The sequence below is a fragment of the Triturus cristatus genome, chromosome 2_1 (genome assembly GCF_964204655.1).
Source record: "Triturus cristatus chromosome 2_1, aTriCri1.1, whole genome shotgun sequence".
Classification (NCBI taxonomy): Eukaryota; Metazoa; Chordata; class Amphibia; order Caudata; family Salamandridae; genus Triturus; species Triturus cristatus.
In genome coordinates, this window is record NC_140581.1 from 269,359,685 (window position 1) to 269,380,600 (window position 20,916).

General features: G+C 43.0%; 1 protein-coding gene and 1 long non-coding RNA gene across 2 annotated transcripts in view; one reads left to right on the forward strand and one right to left on the reverse strand.

Moving 5' to 3' along the window:
* The window catches only part of LOC146864082 (UDP-glycosyltransferase 3A1-like), a 423,888-nt gene that overhangs the window by 194,189 nt on the left and 208,783 nt on the right, over positions 1–20,916 (forward strand). The window contains exon 3 of the mRNA XM_085631023.1: positions 11,940–12,066. Within this exon, the coding sequence (XP_085487149.1) occupies positions 11,940–12,066 (127 nt within the window). The remainder of the gene's footprint in view (positions 1–11,939; positions 12,067–20,916) is intronic.
* On the reverse strand, positions 1,923–20,424 carry LOC146864084 (uncharacterized). Its single transcript, XR_014970047.1, has 3 exons — positions 20,289–20,424; positions 8,816–8,871; positions 1,923–4,589 (listed from the first exon to the last, which is right to left on the reverse strand). It is a non-coding gene; the product is annotated as an uncharacterized LOC146864084 (long non-coding RNA).

Genomic DNA, 20,916 nt, shown 5'->3' on the forward strand with positions numbered 1-20,916 from the left:
GCAAGAAGTGAGGGATTTACGGTTTCCAGAGAAAGCCAACAATATAACCTTAACCCTCATCCACGGCTATCTCAGGGATTGAACTGTATATAGTGAAGTTTCTCTGTGATTTTATTTCTTTCATTGACCCTGTTGGTCACAGTTATAACATAACTTGGGAAGGATGCACCATCTATATGCACCCATCACATCAATGCGTACTCCACAAGCTGGGCACAGGAAAAAATAGAGGGGGCTTGATCACTTGTGGTCAGTTCTGGTACTGGAACACTGTGTATATATAGCATGTACTATCTTGGTGAACTGGTGAGTGTTATTCCACGATAGGTTAGGTCTATTGATGACTGTCACAAGAGGAGACAAGTGAAACCATTGTGTATTCCTGGGACCCTGAGGTGGATTGCAAAGTCCTTATGGGTGCTCCTAAAGGCAGTGGGTCCTTCACACAGGGCTGCTGCTTAATCCCTCATAAGGATACTGCCTCACCCTTCCAGTACCTGCCATTCAAGTCTGGGTGGAATCTTAGAAATCTATTCACAAACTACAATATGTAGTATGTGAAGTATTACTATAATAGAACTAGTCATGCATTACAAAGTGTTATTCAAAAGCCTACGGACACAGATGTCCACCCCATATATTTTCAATGTGTAGACCACCAATAAGGCAATGGAATCTCTGTACATGTAAGTCAATGTTTTAGTTGTAAATGTGGGGTTGACAAGGTGGAACGCTGAAAAATGGGGAATATTTACTCCTAAATGGTAGGGTTTTAAGAAACTTTAAGGAGGAGTTTAGGGAGGGACTGGCTGCTACATACGCCCATTCATAAAAGAGAAAGATCATTGCTATTCATAACTTCATTCCAAAATGCCTTGCTATTATATTTTAAAATAAAATATTTGTATTTTTTTTTTTTAAATATGAATACTTTTTTTAAACTTTCACTATATTTTCCTACAGACAGATCTCCACCTTGGTGGTGGCATGAAAAGTTACTGGTAATACCTTTTCAATCGTGAATTGTCTTAGATGTTTCCAGACGTGTAAGTCTATGTCTAGGTGTAAATCTGCATTCCGAAATGGTGAATAGCACAAAAGTGTGGATTTACTGATAGGTACAAGAGTACATTTACACAGGTCAATTTATGCATGTAAATGTTCCTTTGTGAATGGGCAACGTAATGTGGGACATGCTGCTGGGACTGTGTTTTGCAACTTTTGGCTGCTGCTCTTTCCTTCCTAGCTTGCACCACTTCATGCAGTGGCAACCAGCTCAATCAAAACCCAAAATCTGCACCACGCAGATTAATAGTGACTGCATGTTCTGACATGCCTTAAACAGTAGCACCCTGTGGCAGTAGCAGGGAAGACTTTGATCACTCTCCATGTTAAGTAATTGAGCATACTGGTAGAGCACTACACAATCCAGTGGGTGCTCTGAAACAGCAAAGATGCTTCCAATAGTGCTAGTACAAGCCTGGCATTGGCAAAGGGAGTCCGTTGGGTGTATGATTTGACATGAACTCAAGCATAAGAAGCAATTTAGGGAGTGCATTTAGCCTAGTAAATAGGGCAAATGTGCATATTTTTTAAATATAAACATCGTTTAAATGCCAAGGGCTGTTCCAAAAACTTGACGAACAACCCAACGAACCAGTGCCTGGAGTGGGCTCACCCAAACAAGCCAAGGGCTGAAAGCAGCAGACATATTTATGTGTGTTGTGTTACGCTGGCAGATGGAAAGCTTGCAGGCCAGATGCAAAAGGGACAAAAATAGTCTCCTCAACCATTTCTAGAACTGGTTACTAGCAAAAACGTTACCTCAAGCAATACAGAAAAAGAGTTGCAAAGCTGAATATGACTATCAAGTATTATTCTGTTACATTTCAAGGTACCATTGGAAGGTATGTAATCTTTGTAGTTTATTTGTCAGAGATACAGGAAAGCCCAGCTGCTCCAGCCAGGCGCAGCCAACAATGCTCAACAGCCAAACAACCCCCGACCACTTCAGAACACTGACATGTCATCATCAGAATGTTCTGCAGTCACAGTGGTCTCGGCCTGGCTGGGGTTCAGTTACACACAACATGACACATATCCTTTCCTAATAGCAGATAACTATAACATCTAATATACTTCAAGGTGGAGTATAAACACAAATGAAACAAAAGGCAAAATGATAAGTGGGAGGGTAAACAGGATGGAGCTTCTGGAAAAGGTTTCCCCAAAGAAAGACACAAATGCACTTCTAATACTTTGAATACTATGTGAGGGAAATATACTAATAAGCAAGTGGGAAACACATACATAGTATATACAGTTAAGCTCAAATAAAAATATACACATCTATTCTTTCTTCTATTTTCCCATTAGATTTACAGTTTTGATTGCTTCAATGACAAACATACTCCACTGAATAAGCAGGAAATGTTCTTGTCCTTATTCCCCGCCCAACCTCTTTTATCTCCTGCACATATTCCTTGTTGTGATTTATCTCATAACGAACTTCATTATCCAACAATGCATCTGGCAACCCTGAAATCTCATTATTTTTAGACACATGCTTCTCATTATTTAGCTTTTGATACAAATCCACTCTTCGTAAATTCCTGGTCTGACCATTTTCGAGTTTGACCCAGTTGCCACCAACTTTATTTACTTAGTACGGTCCTCTGAATATGGGCATATCTTTGTGAAATCATCCCAGTTTGACCTTGACCCAGTGTCCTGCCTGTACTCTTACCATACTTGCTCCCCCTCTCTTTTCTCTGACTTTCTCCAGCATCCATGATGGTATCTTCTTGGTGCCCAGACGTCTACCTCTCATCATTTCAAATGGATTCTTGCCATTTTCACAATGGACAGGGGTACGATGCAGCCACAACATTTCTTTCACAGCTTTCTGCACCAGGACACCAGTCATGCATGCAAGTTGCATGGTACTTTTGGTTATCTTGTTTATTCTCTCAAATAATCCATTATTTTGTGGATTGTACAAAGAAGTACACGCATGCCTTATTCCCAGTTTTTCTAAGAAATTTTCCATCGCTAAGGAGGTTAATTGTGTGCCATTGTCACTAAGGTCACAGTAGGTTACCCTCACATCGAAACACTTCACTCAACACATGGATGGTGGCCTCCGTGGTAATAGATCTCATGAATGCCACCTCCACCCCATCAGGACTTTTCATTCACCAAGACGGCCGCTTACCTTTCATGTTCCTGCAAAGAAATAAATGGTCCTATAAAGTCTATGCAAACTTTCTTCCAAACATTCTCTGCCTCTCCCACTTGTTGACTTTCATGGAGTTTACCCCCCCCCCTAAACATAACTTCTTTTCTGAATTGTTGCAGCTTTGACATTTCTCCAACCAGTCTGTTACTTACTTATCCATGAGTGGCCACCAGAATCTTACTTTCACCCTCCTGATGGTGAGTGTCTGTCCTAGATGTCCCCTCATGTGCTAACTTTATTAATTTGTGGTATGTAAATAAATAATGGACGGAATGCTGAATAAATCATACATTCACCCCCAGTCAAGAGATCTGGGTTAAATCCATTGTTCTTTTTCTCACTATGTCACCCCAGTTTAGACCCAGCCATATTCAAGCTAGCCTGGCTGATGAGAGGTGAAACCCCCAAAACGGTCCTAGGATGCTTGTTTTTGGTCCAGAGAGGACGTGGCTTGGCAGTTTGTGCTGGCCTCTACCATGAGGAACAGGGTCAAGACTGATTGCATATAGCCGGGTCCAAACCGGGGTGGCATGATGAGCAAAAGAACGATGGATTAAACCCAGATCTTTGTTACTGGGGGTGAATGTTTGCATTGTTCAGCATTCTGTCCATCATTTGTTCCTTTTTGCATTTGTCGCCCTAAGTGGGAAGGGTATGCCCAGACGTGGGTCCCATGCTCACTGCGCCAGTGGATTCAAACTAGCCTGGCTGATGAGAACAGAGCGAGCTGGCATAACATGTGAAGGATAATCCTTATATAAGGCAGGAGCTAAGGCAAGAGCTCACTCCGAAGCGTAGGCATGCTTAGTCTCATCAGGGACGTATTTCAAAAAGGAAGGAATTATCACATCCTCACCTCGAGGACAAGGAAGAATAAAGGGGGGGAGGCCAATCAACCTCCACCAATAAAATGTAATATGAAGATGTCAAGTTGTCCCAAAAAATAGTATTTATGGTGCACTTAATGTCACCTTCATTCTGAATGTCATTTTGATAAAGTCGGTCGGGGCTGCTACGTGGGTGTCCAAAGCTTTAACAGTGACAAAGGTATCAGTTGCTTTTGCTTCCAGAAATGGGTGGAGGGTCTGAAGCACCACAGTAATTTCTGCCACGCTGTCGAGTAAAGTCACCGCCCAACTGCCGTCCAGAATGGATGGTTCTCGCCGTCTGGGGCATATTTTGCTGTCAAAGCCACACATTTTTTCTTCTGGAACAGGACTCAATACGAAGGTGGTTCCTCCATCTTGACCTTCACGTCAAAAGAGCACTGCGGGTACCGCTGGGGTTGCACAGACTCACCTTGTCTGCAATCATGCCGTCCTGCCCTGTTGAACTGTTGATCAGACAATTCCTGAAAGGAACAAGAAAAACGAGGATCAGGAACTTGAAACCTCTCAGGATTTTTAGTCTTACAGCGATCGCATAAATCATATCTACGTTCAGAAGTGTCTAGGGGTGGCAAACTACCACAAGACCTAGGATTCTGTTGCTGCTTATTTTTGTCCCCATTCTTTTTAGGTAAAACTGGACATCTCTCCTTTGCAGGAGGGGGCTTGCCCTGAGACTGTGGAGAAGATCTAACCCCAAATTATTGCATCCCAAGAACTTATAAACATCAGCAATAATAATCGGCAACTCACGTTCCCGATCAAGATCAGGCATCGCTTAAAGGCGTTGATGAACCATCAAAGCCGCTGCTTCACCTTTAACATTAGAAAGAATCATATTGAAGACTACAGGGAAAATACCCAACAATTTCATCCCAGGATCTAGGGCAGGACCTCCTCTGTGTTAATCCTGTAACTGTTTAAGAACGCTCAAGGAGGGGGTGCCATAACAAAGTGTATACACTGAATCAAACACTGTCCCCCAGGTGTTGCAGCCGGCCAAAGGAGGAATTAGATCACTAGGCAAGCACATAGTAAGGATCCTATGCTTCTCAACAGGACCCGTAGGAGGGAAGACCGCATCAAGCTGTTCAATTTTTACTGAGCAATCCAAAACAGAAAGTACTCATGATTCTGAGGACATTTTCCCATCACTGAATTAATCATAAGGGGGCTAATCACAAGACCTTTGCTGTGTGCAGCCTGAACCTAAGGGGCAGCCCAAGATGGAGCCACTTGAAAAACACAGGCAATAAATTGGATGAGGCATCCATAAAGAAGAACAACCTGACAATACAACAAACGAACCTCTGCCGTATTCGCATTAAGATAATTAGGATGCTGAGTAAAACCTGCCAAAATTGGCCAAGCGGCCCCATCAATACTCAAGGGGCCCATACGAACAAAAAAAAGAGAAAGGTAGGGCGTCATTAAACCAAATCTGGTGCTCCCAGGCCATAAGAGGAACTTCAACAACCGTATAAGGATGATAAGCTTCCGGAACAGCGACAGGAGTATAAGCATGTAAAGAATTATGATTCGCATCCACAGCAGGAAACGTAACCCAGGACTAAAACACATTGACACAGTATGCAGGATCTGCTTCGACTACGAAGGCAATTGGAGACTCCGCATTGGGAACCCCATGCTACAACAAAGTTTGAGTCAGGGCAGCCCAGCAATGAGCCGTTATCGCAATCGGTTGAGCCATCACTAAAAGCCAATGGAAAATGGTAGCACAAAATGGGTCGAAAACCATTTAAACTTCAAGCTTGAAAAACCTACAGCAAAAGGTGTATCCTGAAAGCTGAGGAGGCAAAGCCCTCCCACCACGGATGTCTCTGGAAAATGGTGTGAGAGTATTGTGGACAAGCACAAGCACTACTCAGGGGTCCTGTGAATAAGTACCAGACCAAACATTGGTGACGCCTTGTTGCAGGGATTCTGCTGAGTCACAGAACTATGCTTGGGATTATAGAACCCTAGTAGGCAGGGACTTAGTCATCCTACCACCTGAGTACCCATGGGCCCAGGACCTACTAGCTAGATTGCTGCACTTGCCCTCCTACTCACTCATAGAGCTACAAGCAATTAGACACCTCATAACACAACACTCACAACCCTCTCAAGTATCACTGTTGCAGGACAAACCCTTTAGTTCCCACACTTGTACTAGTCCACAATAAGTTCTGACAGAGACACAAGAAAAGTTCAAAATGTTTATTTTAACTATCGTGCTTTAGTATGCAGTATACGTGCCACAACAAGTAGGAAAATGCTTAACACAAATACGGTTAGCATAGTAAGTAGTTCCTAAATCATAAATGGAGCCGTCATTATATACAACAGTATTACCTAACCTCCCTCCCATTCTACAGAGGCAAAAAGATTATATATCAGAAGGTCTCTTGGTGTTAGCAGCAGACCCCGTACCTCAGTATAGACAAATGGAAGCTCTACATCTCAGGTGCTGTCACGCTCTTTTCCCTGGAAAGGTCCCTCTCCAATTGTGTGTTACCTATCTGTGCATACCTATATGACCTAAAGTATGTGTTCCAAACAACAGCTGCATTTGCATGTTTTGTCTAGGTGCTAGGGTCTGACCAGGAAAGAATAACAAGGGGCATTGTTGTTTGACCATGTCTACATGTTCAGACTAAATCCCAGGAAAGAACAGAGCACAAAAAGAACAGTGTGTTTTGTGTGTAAGTACATTGTGGCACAAAGCAAAATATATCTGTAAAGTAATGTGTGCAAAGCAGAGGACAGTCTGCAACATGCTCATGATAACATAGGGAAAACGACAATAGGCCTGAGCGGGATATATGACACCATGAGGGGAAGCATTTAAGGCCTCCCTACCCAGCTGTTCCATGGCAGGCAGTTTTAGTCCTCGTAGGAATCTAGCTATATGTACTTGCCAGTCAGCCTGGGAAGGGGGATCATATAGTGTTTTGTTGTGCGTTATAAATGCTGAGTGTATGCCACTCTGAGTGATAAGTATGCTAGTCTGAGACTCTCTAATCATACTGATGGGGACTACAGGTGCTGCGCCACATAGGAGTCACGCCAACAGTGTGCCTGACTCATTACCCTTGGCGTTCATCTTAGCCTGATTGACCCAGAAATCCAGGCAACGTAGTTGCTCGATCAGGCAAGAATGATGCTCCAGCGCTTCCTTCAGAGGGTGCTGTTTTGTGGGGTACTGTTGGGCCACCATTTCTGGTGCTTACACGTGTGTGTAAGTGTTTTGAAGCTAACATGTCAGCTTGTACTGAACGTAAAATCTGTGTGTTCAGATGTCTAATGTGTGCTTGAAATGTCTGAATGAATTAAGTTGTAAAACTTGTATGTATATTCTGCCAAAGTTTAGAAAACCCAAAATTGATTGGAGTTTTTTCAATGTACTTGGAGGTTTTTAAAGCGCACACTTATCTAAGAAATGTGTTGTCCTTCTTTTGCCTTCACTTGATAGCTCGTATGCCAAGAACAGGACATTGAGATGGGCAATCTTTGATTTTTTGTTAATTACATTTTTAACCCATGTGAGCAAATACCCAAATTATGTGATCTACTCTGGTCAAGAGTCTTGTTAAGTCATCATCCGTTAAATATAAGTCATTCATATAGTACAATGCTTTGGTCATCAACATTTTGTAATAGTTCATTGACCTCAACTGAAAACAGCCTAAGGATATTGTTATACCCTTGAGGCAATTGGCAGAACTGTTTTTAAGAACCAACGGCACGAATGCGGTTAAGTACCTGCTTTCGGGCGCTATGTTTTGGCAGAAAAACACATTTGAAATGTCTAATGTGGTTTTGTATTTTTTGCGCACTATATTGGTCATTAGTGCTGCGCTGTGCGCATATTTGTACCACAAATGTGTGTGTAGAAGTGTTCAAGTGTCTGTAATCTAAGACTAAACTATATGAAGGTCTGGTTTCAATATTGGAAACAAGGGATTATTCATTGGTGAGGAACAACTTTCTATTACACCCTTGAATTCAAGTTGTGTGAGGATCTCTCTAACTTGTTTTTTAGCCTCATGTTTAATGGGCTATTGGCTTTGTGGTTGTGGGGTGGACCTCACAGGTACAATGTGCTAAGGAGATCGATTCTCCCAACCCACGTGGTTGCAGTGTAAAGCCGAAACCTGCACTAAGGCCCAGCCCTTTGCGTATGTGTTTGACAGATTCTGAAACAAGGTTGCAAGGTTTGTAAAGCTGGTAAACTTACTGTTTCTCCATGTGGGCAATCCCTAACATACTCTGGTGGCCAGTCCTTTTCAGCCAAGAGAATGCTGTAGCCAAATAACAAGTTCTCCCAAAACAAAAACATTGATAGTAGATTGTATATCCCCCTCCATCTGGAGTTGCAATTAATATAATTGACTAGGGACACTCATTCTCTTGTCCGGTGTTTCCAACTAGATGATCTCACTCATTGCTACTGCCGCCAGACTCCCCATAAGATTCCGGAAAACAATTGTGACTTCTGCCACACTGTCCATCATGGTCAGAGGCTACTCCCTGTTCAGAAGCTTTGTCCTCAATATCTGTGGCATGTTTGACTTTAATCCCTGTTAGTTTCTTCTTTTTAAAATGAGGCTTTGACTGTGGAGGTTTGTTTTCCTTTTTAAATATGTAATCAGAAGTGCATTGCAAGTCCCTCTTCTGTTTCACATACTCCTCTGATCTGTGCTCTGACCATCCTCCTCTCTCCAAGCGTTTTTCAGATGACTTCTGAAAGGAACAAGAAGGACATGTATCAGTATCCTGACACCTATCAGGATGTTTAATTGAATCATGGTTACGCAAATTATAGTGTTTTTCTGTAGGTTCCTGTTTAGGAGATCCACCCCGTGCTTTAGTCTTTTCTTTATTTTTCTTATTATCCCACTTCCTTTTTGAAGATGTGCGTGCCTGCTTCAAATTATCCTTTTCAGAACTACCCATAATTTGTTATTTATTAGGCCTGGCTCCCAAATGATCTCTACCTATTGATGTACAGGTTTCGCTAATAATTGTAGGTAGTTCGCGCTCCTGTACTTCGGAGCAACCTGATTGAATGGGGAAAAGAATGAGATTCTTCTCCTTGGCAAAACTCATCTTCACTGGACTGAGGACTGGTGGCATATAGAGCTGGCCCCAGCCCCCTCTCCTACAAGTACGGTGAGGAACCTGGGTATCCTCTGTGACAATAAGTTATAGATGAAGGACCATGTGACATTTGTTTTGGGACAATGTGCCTTCTTAAGAGGATATTCCAGTGGTTGCCACTGGACTCTCACAAGACTCTTGTCTAGACCCTGATTATCAGCCGTTTGGACTACGGAAACTCGCTTGTGGTAGCATCAAATGCATCTCTTAATGCAAGGATGCAGTTAGTTCAAAACACGGCAACCCAGCTGGCTAATAAACAGGCACAGGGCACCCCCTCTGTCCCTCTGCTCAGAGCCTTACAGTGGCTCCCCACAAAGAAGAGAGCGATCTTCAAACTCCTCTGCCTGGCACATAAAGATTTGGCAGGTAAGGGGCCCAAATACCTATAGGAGAAATTGCCACCTTATCATCTGGATAGCAACCTCAGATCAAGGAATCAGCTCCTTCTTCACCCTTGGCGCATCCAAACATCTAAATACGGTGGACGGGCCTTTACCTAGCTGGCTTGCACCACTGGAACAAACTCCCTTATGCCTTCAGGGCTTGTACTGATTTTGCATGCTTCAAACAATAACTTAAAACCTGACTTTCTTATATGGCTGCTTCTATAATTTCTGTTACCTCAGCGCCAAGATGCCCTTCGGGGTCGAGTTGTGCGCTATATCAAATACTCAGTAACTTGTTGGAAATGATGGGCCTTACTTGGGGGAATATTCCAGGTTTGGGGATTCCAGGATTGTGGATTTTACGTAGTACATATATACATGGAAACCTTGAATAGTGAACTCATAGATTTTTGTGTTCATGATCATTCCGTAAGCATGCCAATCTGTAAGTCTGGCATTGCTATATTGTTGAATATCCGCGATAAAATTACCATTCAGATTTTCATAACAGTCCATATCTTGTAGCTGTATGTTAATTTCGTCCATATATTCAGTTTTGCGAGTGGTTTACCACTCATCTGTGAAGGGTGGTAAACTGCGACTGTTTTGCGACCGCAAAACAGTCATACATAGCTTCAGGAGTCGCTATTAGGAAGGGATGCCCTTGGAACACCCCTTCATAATAGCAAGTCGCTAATCCTGTTTTGCGAGTTGCAAATTGATTTGCGACTCGCAAAATAGGATTAGTACATGGGCCACACATTTTTTGCGGTCGCAAACAGGTCTAAAACCCATTTCCGCCCGCAAAAAACGTTAGCACATCTGGCCTTATATCCCGATCTTTATGTATATCACTAATTGTTATAACCACAATGCTTATTTCAGCTTCACCCAATATGTAAAACATTAAACAAGGTTGTTTAAAAATGATTGGGATTCACCATGCTATTGCATGTAGTACATTGTACTAACCGTAAACTTGGAGAATTGACCAATGGTGGAAAAACAGTCTGAGAAGCTTTTCTCGACTTTTGTGAAGTCTCAAAAGTAGATCTAGGACAGGCATGGTGCAGATGTACTCTTAGAATTATAATATTTTCATCAATGTTGTAAAAAAGTCAAATGGAAAAAATCTATTTTATAGCAAGAATAGGAGCTTGTAAGATGAGTAGAAGTAGACAAGGTAGAGAACAGAAAGTCAGCCGAAAAGAACCTGTAATAATCTAAAGAATAGTCTTCAGAAGAAGAAGAATACTGAAAAAAAATTCACAATAGAAAAGCTAAACATATAGTGTCTATTTATATATAGGGTCTACGAACCAGAGGTAAAACTACTTCCTGGCTGTTTTGAGTATCATTGCTGACAGATTATTAGCTCCTTTTATAATGAATGTCCAGGAAGGCCTCCATCAGGAAGAAGAAGAGGTGTAGCAGGAATATCAGGAGTTCATTTAGGCTTAGGAAGCTTCTACAGAATAATCTCTCATTGCTTATCTTGCATGGGTCTTATTAAATTCCCATATTAAGAAAAGAATATACCAAAATGCAGACTGAACAGGGAATGCCCGTCTGAGGCGTGGAATAGGAGGCAACCTAATAGCCACGGACCACTCTGACCGTGCCCTGCCAGTCATGGATTTAGGTTGGAACGAGGTGAACAGACCCAAAGCCCTACACGATACAGCTGCACCGACCACAGCAGAGTATCACTAGGCAATGGGTGCAGGCAAGTCTTATAGTAGCAGGCAAGGAAGATCTATGGTGGCCATCTAAACACAAACCTTGTGGAACAGTTGGGCAAGGAGCTGGGTCATGGGGGAACCCATGTTCAACTCATCTAGTTCTTGTGTATAGCTGAAGAATATTATATTGATTGTTCACGGTACCAGTTCAATACCATTCTGTCTTTATTTTCCTGTTGTTGATTAATGGGCAAAATTAATACTGTTTTCCGCTATTGAATACTGCTATGGATATATACTATGGTGCATGGCTGCACATTTCTCCCCTTTACTTTGATGTTTCTTACCCCATGGGGCACATGCTGTTCTTCTTTGGTGGTTCATTTTTGCTTCGAGTTGCACTTAGTATAACATGCTTGACTGTAGCAGAAGTGTCCACTTAAAGCCTGGTTATTTTGATTTGGGATATATTATTTATGATGCAAAACACCAACTTATAGGATTGCAAATTATATTTCTGTTATTTTATTCTCATTTGAGGATTATTTCTTACAAATTCTGATTATTTTCTGTATTTTAGGTGTAAATGAACATGATCACAAATTGGTCGACAGCTACAAAATTATTACTTGGTCGGCTGGAGAGGAATCGGAAGCAGCATTCAAAACATTATTTGCAGAGCACCAAAACAAATTTATAGAAGGAAGGTACAGAAAGCTGTCAAAAATGCAATTGATATAATATTTATAATATTATATAAACCAATGTATGCTTATTTACCTATATTGTCGATCTGCTGGTGTGTACCTGTTGAAAATAGCTACTATTGGATTTTATAAATGATTTTACAGCATTAACAAACGTGCATCAAGGGATTTGTTTTTGGAAGAAGGAATGTAGTGTGGTGAATTCTGGTGATGGGAAATGTTTAGATGAAAGTTTACACATTTTACAGTCAAAAGAGGGAAGCGTATTAGCCTCCTAAGGTGGAAAAGGCGAGATTAAATATAAACTTAAAAAAGAATAGTGTGGTTTCAAATGAATCGACCTTAGAGGGGCTTCATATGAAATGAAATGAAATGAAATGAAAAGGAAGGTTTATGTAGCGAAACTGTCACTCCTGACGGAGCCTCCTGGCGCTGCAGATAACCAGACTGACTGTTACTGTGCAATCTAAATAAAGGCAAGAGAGGCGGTATCTGAAAGACCAAAAATCCAGGTCTTAAGGGCTCATCTAAACAGATCTTCCGGTTGGATTGCCCTCAGTTCCTTTGGCAGATGATTCCAAGCTTTTGCTCCCAGTATCGTGCCTGACTTCCCTCCTTTTGATGACAGTTTAAACCTACCTATTGCTAAAAGATTAGCCGAGCTTGATCGTAGTGTTCTAGTCGTGATGTAAGGTTTAAATCTGGCGGAGAGATAGGCAGAGCCGACTCCTCGTACAGCTCTAAAGGTTATCAGAAGAAGTTTGAAAAGGATTCTTTTAGGAATTGAGAGCCAATGCAGGATCTTCAGAGCAGCTGAGGCCGATGATTTACGGGGGAGTCCCAAAGCCAATCTAGCAGCTGCATGTTGGACCACCTGAAGCCGTCTCAGGGAAGATTTATTAGTCCCAACGAGAAGGCTGTTGCAGTAGTCCAACCGTGACAGTATGAGAGCTACTGTTACCGTTTTCCTTGCTGCTGATGGAATGAGATTGAAGAACTTTTTCAGTGTACGAATATAACTGAAACAGATCCCCGTTAATTTTAAGACATGTGGCTTGAATGAAAGAGAGGAGTCAAACAGAACTCCCAGATTTCTAGCAACCTCAACAGTTGATGGGGGGGCTGCGATATCCTCTGGCCACCAGTCTTTGGGTTGAAACGTATTGTTTTTACCAATGGGAAGAATCTCTGTTTTATCGGTGTTACAACAGAGATGGTTGTTAGACATCCATTTAATGATCGCTGAGAAGCAAGCTTTAAAATTCTCTTCTGCTGATGTTGATCCATCCTCCAGAGACAGAATGAGTTGGGTATCATCGGCGTAGGATGTGGTCTCAATTCCAAAGGAAGAGATCAATGAGATCAGTGGAGCCATATATATGTTGAACAACAGGGGACTGATAGAGGCCCCCTGAGGGACACCCGTAGAGACAGTGCGTTCAGATGACACACAAGATCCCAAGGAGACGACCTGTTTCCTGTTAGACAGGAATGATGATATCCAGTCCAATGCCCGGTTTGTGATGCCGCATGATCTTAATCTGGCTACCAGGATATCATGGGAAATGGTATCAAACGCGGCAGACAAATCCAAAAGAATCAAGACTGCCTTCCTGCCACTGTCCAAGATGAATTTTAGGGTGTCAGATATCTTGAGTAAGGCTGATTCTGTCGAGTGTTTGGGACGAAAACCCGACTGTCGAGGATGAAGGATAGTTGCAGATTTAGTGAAGCTGGCAAGTTGCTGACATACTATTTTCTCAGTGATCTTGCCCAAGATAGGGAGGAGAGAGATAGGCCTATAATTGGATAAAATTGAGAACTCTACATTCTGTTTTTTTTTTAACGGTTTGACAATGGCAAATTTCCAGTCCCTGGGGACAATACCCAAGGCGAGGGAGGAGTTCACATGATGACATTAGGACATTTTGGGAGATTAGCGGGTCTAGAGTGAGCTCACTCCCCATTCCACTCAGGGAAGAGCAATGGATTAGTTCCATCTCTGAGCTGTATGCTGCTAATCATGACGAGGAGCTCTGTACAGCTGACACCTGAAACCACAAGTATTTATGTCATATGATCCCCCCTTCAGTGCCGTAGATTGAGGACTTTATCGGGGCAATGAGACTGTCAGGAGCTCTGGGTCCAGGTGAAGTTTCTATCTCTGTAATAACAAGCATTTGTAATCCAATAGGTCTCACATTTGTTAGAGTTTGAGTTATTGGCATTGTAAATATATTGTCAGCTCTATGGTTGTGTTTGCAGTGAAGTGAATTTATGTAAATATAAATAGTTGCATGTATTGTAGTGGACGATGTATGTGATTGCGAACTGTAATGTTCGTTCTTTGTGCCGTGCTTAGATTTTTCACAATCCATATGACTTTAGGGAAGGAAAATTGATTGCAGTTCCCCTTACCCCCCCTCTCAATATTGTTCCAGCACCACCGCTCCCTCATAGTACAAAACAACCACACACCTTACACAGTGTGGCTTGCTGACAAAGTAGCCATGTGCTTCTGTGCCCCACAAACATGTAGTAAGCGCTATATAATTGCTGTAATACAATACACTAACTTTCAGCAAAATGCTGCGGGTCTTTAATGATCACGAGAAATCACACGAGTGCAGGTGCTACTAACTCAAAATGAGTCCTGAAAAGTGAGCAGTCCCAGGGTGTCTGCCTTTAAGAAGAAGGTGGTAAACGAGACAATAAAATAGAACACATAATCCCAAACCCTGCGTGTCCAGTGTGATTTCACCACTATGGTGACAATTCAAGATGGCGCGGCCCTGAGTCAGCTGCGGTGATGTAGTGGCCGCGTGCAGACATCTCAATGCAAGTTCTCAGAGTCCCACTTCAGTACTCTGTGTGATCCTGAGCAGCAGATGTTTTCTACCTTTGTCTCATTTGCATAAAGGGCGGAAACCTGGGAGTGCACTGAATGGATTCACCGAACAAGAAACAACGCATCACATGGTGTGAAGAGGTTTTAATGGGACCATCTGTTATACACGAACGGGGCTGGAATTCATGCGCAGAATAATCCTGTCTTGTGTCGCGACACTCACGCCCCCATTTATGACGCGGCTTGTCCTGCGATAAGGGGGAGGGGGTCGGCACCCGCACTGCAGGGGTCTGGACCTGCATATTTTAATATCGTTCACACAAACTTGAACTGTGAGTAACCAGATGTGCTTGTTTTCGCACCCTCCCCCCCGTTGTTCAGTGGTAGCTCCCATCGTGGCGCACAGCATAAAGTTAAGAGAAGGTGCTAGATTGTGGCTGCAGATGAATGAATGCTGTTTACAATAATAAAAAAAAAACAGTTACCGTACACGACCAGCAGTTTTCACTGCGACCATAATTGGAGAAAAAACATTTAAAAGCAAGCAGCACAGCATGAAATCAGCCCTTACCGCTTAAATATACATGCTCGGCTCATGAAAGACCACAGGCGGATCGCGATGCTGGTTTCTGCACTGCGCACGCGCACGCGCAGAAGGCGTCTTCAGCGCATACACTAACGCAAAATATCTCCCAGTTAATGCATGCTTTTCTTACAAAGAAGCTCTTCCCTGTGTTTTCGAGCTCTGTGTCAGAAAAACAAGAGTTAACTCCTCTTTGTGTTCAATTATATTTGTAATTTTCTCACCTTTTTGGTATTTATCGATATTTATGGTGTGGGGGAGAACAAATGAAGTTGCATCAGGCAAATTTCCTTTGCTGTATTGATGTACACTCACACTTTGATGTCTGTGCGACTGTAGTGCACTGTGAATCATCAATAAAACACCACAACCACTTGAAAATATTAGCACTGCAGGTGTATCTGTAGCTATAAAACTTCATTAGGAAATCATATTTTATTACACTCTATACCGTCATTGTGAACACGTATGGAGAGACTCTCAAAGGAAGACCTCATTTCTCATTTTTTCTGTTTTTAAAAACAAATGTCGATGGGGAAGAGCTTGCTTTCTGTTTGTATTTGTATATAATACTCGTTAAAAACTGCAAACCGTGGGCCCGATTCACAGAACTAACTTAAGACAAAATCCTAAACTTACTACCATTTTGGTATTCACAGAAGGCACTTACTCATTTTGGTATTCACAGAAGGCACTTACTCATTTCGGTATTCACAGAAGTTAGGAGTCCTAACTTTAGGACTCCTAAATGCCTTCTGTGAATACCGAAAGTCTTAAAGTTAAGATTTTTCTCAATTTAGGAGTAGTAAAGTTAGGAGTGCTAACTTTAGGACTCCTAAATGCCTTCTGTGAATACCGAAAGTCTTAAAGTTAGGATTTTTCTCAGTTTAGGAGTAGTAAAGTTAGGAGTCTGTTAGGGTTTGTTACTCATCATAAGTGGATACAGTTGCAAACTGATTTGAAAATATTAAGCCAACCTGGGGCCGTCTGGGATGCCGCCAAGATGTTGCCATGTAATTCCTACAAGCTGTGTAAACCGGATCTCAGAATGATTCAGAGAGGCCATTGTTTGCGGCACAAAAGTTTAGTCAGCACCCAGGTTTCTTCCTCCTTTCCTGGGCTTCACTGCTTGCTGTGTGAAAGAGGCTTACGTAAATGCAGTAAACAAAGCAATAAAAAAAAGCGGCATTGAAACTGATCGCGAAAGTGAAAGCGATTGCAAGCAAACAAGCCCGCGAGTGGTGCGCGCGCCCGCGCCACAGCGAGACATGTGGTTTCAATTATCGCGCCGATGTCTGGGCACGATAATTGAAACCACATGGCGGCGGTGCGGGTAACCGACACCAATAGGCCATGGGCGGAGCAATGCGCCCGCCTTTCGCCAATTGCGTGCTGTCTTTGATAAAAAGACACACGCAGATGCCAATAGCGTGGCCCAAAAGGAAAAGCACACGCACGAGCGTGTGCGTTTTCTAGGTCAGTTTTCAAACCCCCTACAAGAGGTCTCTCGCTGCGCGAGCAGTGCTATGCACTGCAACGCTAGGCGCGAGACCTAAAAAGGGCTCTAGCTCCAGTGTTTGGCAAGTTCTGCTTTCGTCTTGGTGCAATCTCCCTCTCCTGGACCTGGAATGCTATAGATCCATTATATAACAAGCATTGGCATAGCCAATAGGTCTCGCTTTTGGGACCTTATAAGTATTTAGTTCTGCAGCACAATAACCTTGGTGCAACAACATCAACTGTTGCATGGCTAAACACTTATAAGATCCCAAAGGCGTCTCGAGACCTATTGGCTATGCTAATGCTTGTTTCTATAGCGACAACCAGGTTGCTCAATGGCTAAATGAATGGTGCCAGTTGAAAGGCTGAGTGTCTCTCTTCTAATTGTTTTTTAGGAATGTGTTTTAGGGGCATCTGAAAAGCTGCATGACTTTTCGGTTCCTAATTACATTTTTAAATTGCAAACCTTGTGTATGTAACTAAACATATTTTTGTAAACAGTATACCTACATACGTAAGGTTTGCAATTTAAAAATGTAAATAAGGACGAAAAGACAGGCTGCTTGTCAGATGCCCTGTAAAGCACATTCCCCCAAAAACAATTAGAATAGAGACACGGAGCCTTTCAATGCACACAAACGCACCTATAAATGTGAAGGTTTAAAGAAACAAACCGATACTTTTTCATTAGGTATAAACGTGACGTAGAATACAAAGACTGTAATAGTTTAGCAAACAACAGAAAGACACTCTGCCTTACAACTTGCACAAAGTAACCAATAACATGTCTCTCTCTCTTGTTTGATAAACTCTTACAGTATTTCATTCTAAATCGAGTTTATACCACAGGGGATGGGGACCAAATGCCTGCGACAGGCTTCCGTCTGTTACCATAGCAACCATGGGGTGGGGATTATGCTCCAGCGGTGCTCGAGTTGGATGGGCGGGAGAAACGGACGCTAGAGTGAGAGGGAAGAGAGCAAGGACAGTGGGAGAGGTTTCAAGAGGAGGGAGATGGCCAGCAAAAGAGGAGACGTGAGAGAGAGACTGAAGATCAGAAGAAAGATGAGGGGCAGGGGGAAATTAGGTTAGAGCCCGAGTGTGGCACATGGGAGATGGGGCAGAGGCGGTATTGAGTCTACAACAGGCCTCGTGTGTCACCATAACAACCCCTGTGGAAGCAGGGCTCCGGCCTGGTGGGTCAGGTGGGGGGAAAGAGGGGCAGAAGAAAAGAGGCGCTGGAGAATGGGGGTAGGGTGGGAGGGAGAGAAGAATAAAGGTGGAAAGAAGAGTTCAGAAGAAAATAGATGAGAGCAGAAGTGCTTGATGGGTGGGTGCAGCCGGTGGGTTCTGGCGCTCGTTTTCTGGGGAACAGAACTTACTTTTATTAAACGGACTCGGGGCAAGAGAGGGGGAAAGGCAGATAGAAGGGAGAATAAAAGTAGGAAAACAGTGACTAAGAATAGGAGCTTGGGTGAAACAAACCCTAGAAGAGTTAGCTAAGGAGGCAGGAAGTGTGAAGTGGCAGAAAACGAGGCACAAGGCGGAATCCGGACTGGGCACCCAAGGCCTTCAGTAGCACGGGCTTCCAAGGGACAGTTTGGGCTTGCGAGCTGCCATAGTTTTTACAAATTAAGCACCGTGCCATTGATGGGCTGAGAAGAGCTCAGACAGGCAGGCCAGGCTACACATCTCCTGCCCTTAGACCCCTTAAACCAGCCGCTGATGACAGCAGCTTCCGGGAAACAGATGCATCACTTAAAGCCCCTCCCCCATTCGCCGCCTTCACCTATCTCAGAAACCACTGAACTCTGGGTGTCAAAGGAACTCAACAAAAAGAAAACCTGGCTGTGGAAATACTGCTATAAAACAGACCTAAAGAAACCAAAATCGTTCTGCTCTGAAGAAGCAGTGACGTAGTGACGGTGCATTAGAGCCCAGGAGAGCCCCAAAACCTTTACAAAACAGAAGCACCAACTCCAACCAGGAGAACATTGTGGAACATGACAGACAAGTCCACTTACACTACCTGCAGCGAGAGAGTGCAATCAAGAGGAGACAAAGTAGAAATACATGCACTTGTAGGGAGTGCGTTGACAGAAGTAAAAAAACAAACAAGTATTGGCCGCGCGGCCGTAAAAGTAACGCGGCCACGCCGCCATGAAAGCAAAAGGGATTGCGGGGACGCGCTATGTGGTGGGGGAGGGGTGGAGCGAGGCGCGCTTTAAGGGTGCCGTGACGAAAGCCAGATGGTGGCTGTGTGCGTGCACGTGCGTGTAACCGCAAGCTTAAGGCCAGCAAAAGCGCACTTACTAAATGTCTCGCCAGAGCAGCGCATGCGCTGGCTCAGTCGAGACCTAAAAAAGGACCTTTCAATTTCCTAATAATTATCTGCAAATTGACATCCTGGACTCAGTGGGAAAAACCTTTGTGCAAAGCATACTGAAACGTCACCACTCTTGTGTAAATAAGGGAATGATTATTCCCGTAAACAATTGTGGGTTTTAAGAAAAAACACTGCACACTGGATAGCATAGCTGCTCTCGCACTATTTGCAGAAAGATATGTCCATATTTGAGGCCTCCCAGTCTATGCAGATGTTTCAACAGCTTACAATAGAGTTGATCCACCATCCGTATGTAAATAAACTACAGAGATTAGGTATTCCAGACGCTCTGTTACGTCTACTGATTACATTGCATTCCACAACCTGTTGTCAGGTTTTCATGGGGGGGGGAGGGGGGGGGAAGAGCGAAAACTAGCATCCATTTTTCCCACAAAAAATAGATTGAAACAGCGCTGCATGCTTGCCTCTATGCTATTCTCTCTATACACTTCTGAATTAACTTCCCACTTGAGTGGTTACAAAAGCGATTCACCGACAATTGGGGTCCGGCATCTGCCCTGTTGCTTGATGCGGGTGACATTGTCATACTTAATCTAACCCTGGGGGGGGGGGGTTTCAAGACGCAGTTATTAGTGCTGAAGCAGTTTGTTTCTGAAAGTTTCTAGAAGAAAGGTTTTTTCATCTTGAAGTGGAAATAAATCTGAAATTACTGTTGGTACCTTGATAAGGCTGAACTGGAGGTTGTTAAGACATGTATAAATACATTATTTAAATGTTAAAAGGGTACAGGACACAATTACATATGTAGCACACATTAGATTTGGTAAGTGATGAGAATTTTTAAAAATCCAAGCTTAAGAAAAATCAACAGACTACGCGATAAATCGTAATGGGTAAGTTAAATGCAAACAAAGAAAAAATAAGACCATTTTGAGTACACAAACCTCCTTTTACGACGGAAACGTAATGGGACTTCATCAGTATTGAACAGCAGGCAGACGCTACCTTGCAAAATAAGGTTCACAGCAAAAAGTCTTGTTGGAAAGGTAGCTAAAGGGACTTTAGTCCTTTTATATGTTTGTATCCGCCAGGTCGGGTGTTGAGGCTTAATCACCATGGTTACGCTGACAGTAAGCAACGTTGTGATTGGGCACGTGGAGCTGTGGCTCTTTTCGGCTATTACTCCGTTGACAGAGGGCTCTGCATGCGATGGTAATGGCAGGGGGTTGACCGAGTTTTGTCCGTCAAAGCCCCAATCTATAAATCATGCGGGACAACAGTTCCAACAGAGAATGGCTGGAACGCAGAGGATGGCTGGAACGTCAATGTTCCATGGTCCAAGATATAAATTGGGCCACAAAAGTTGCAAGACTTCTACTTGAAAACTGTGATGCAATTATAAAGGCCAACTACCTATTGGAATTAAGTCAGTGACTAAAACTGGACTTTCATTGAAGGATTCATGTTAATTAAACCGAAGGGAAAGTTGGAACTCGTTGTATTATAATGGTGTGTGAAGCTCTAAATTTGATATTGTTCAGAATTAAGGCATCTTTTCCACAAAACTCAGTT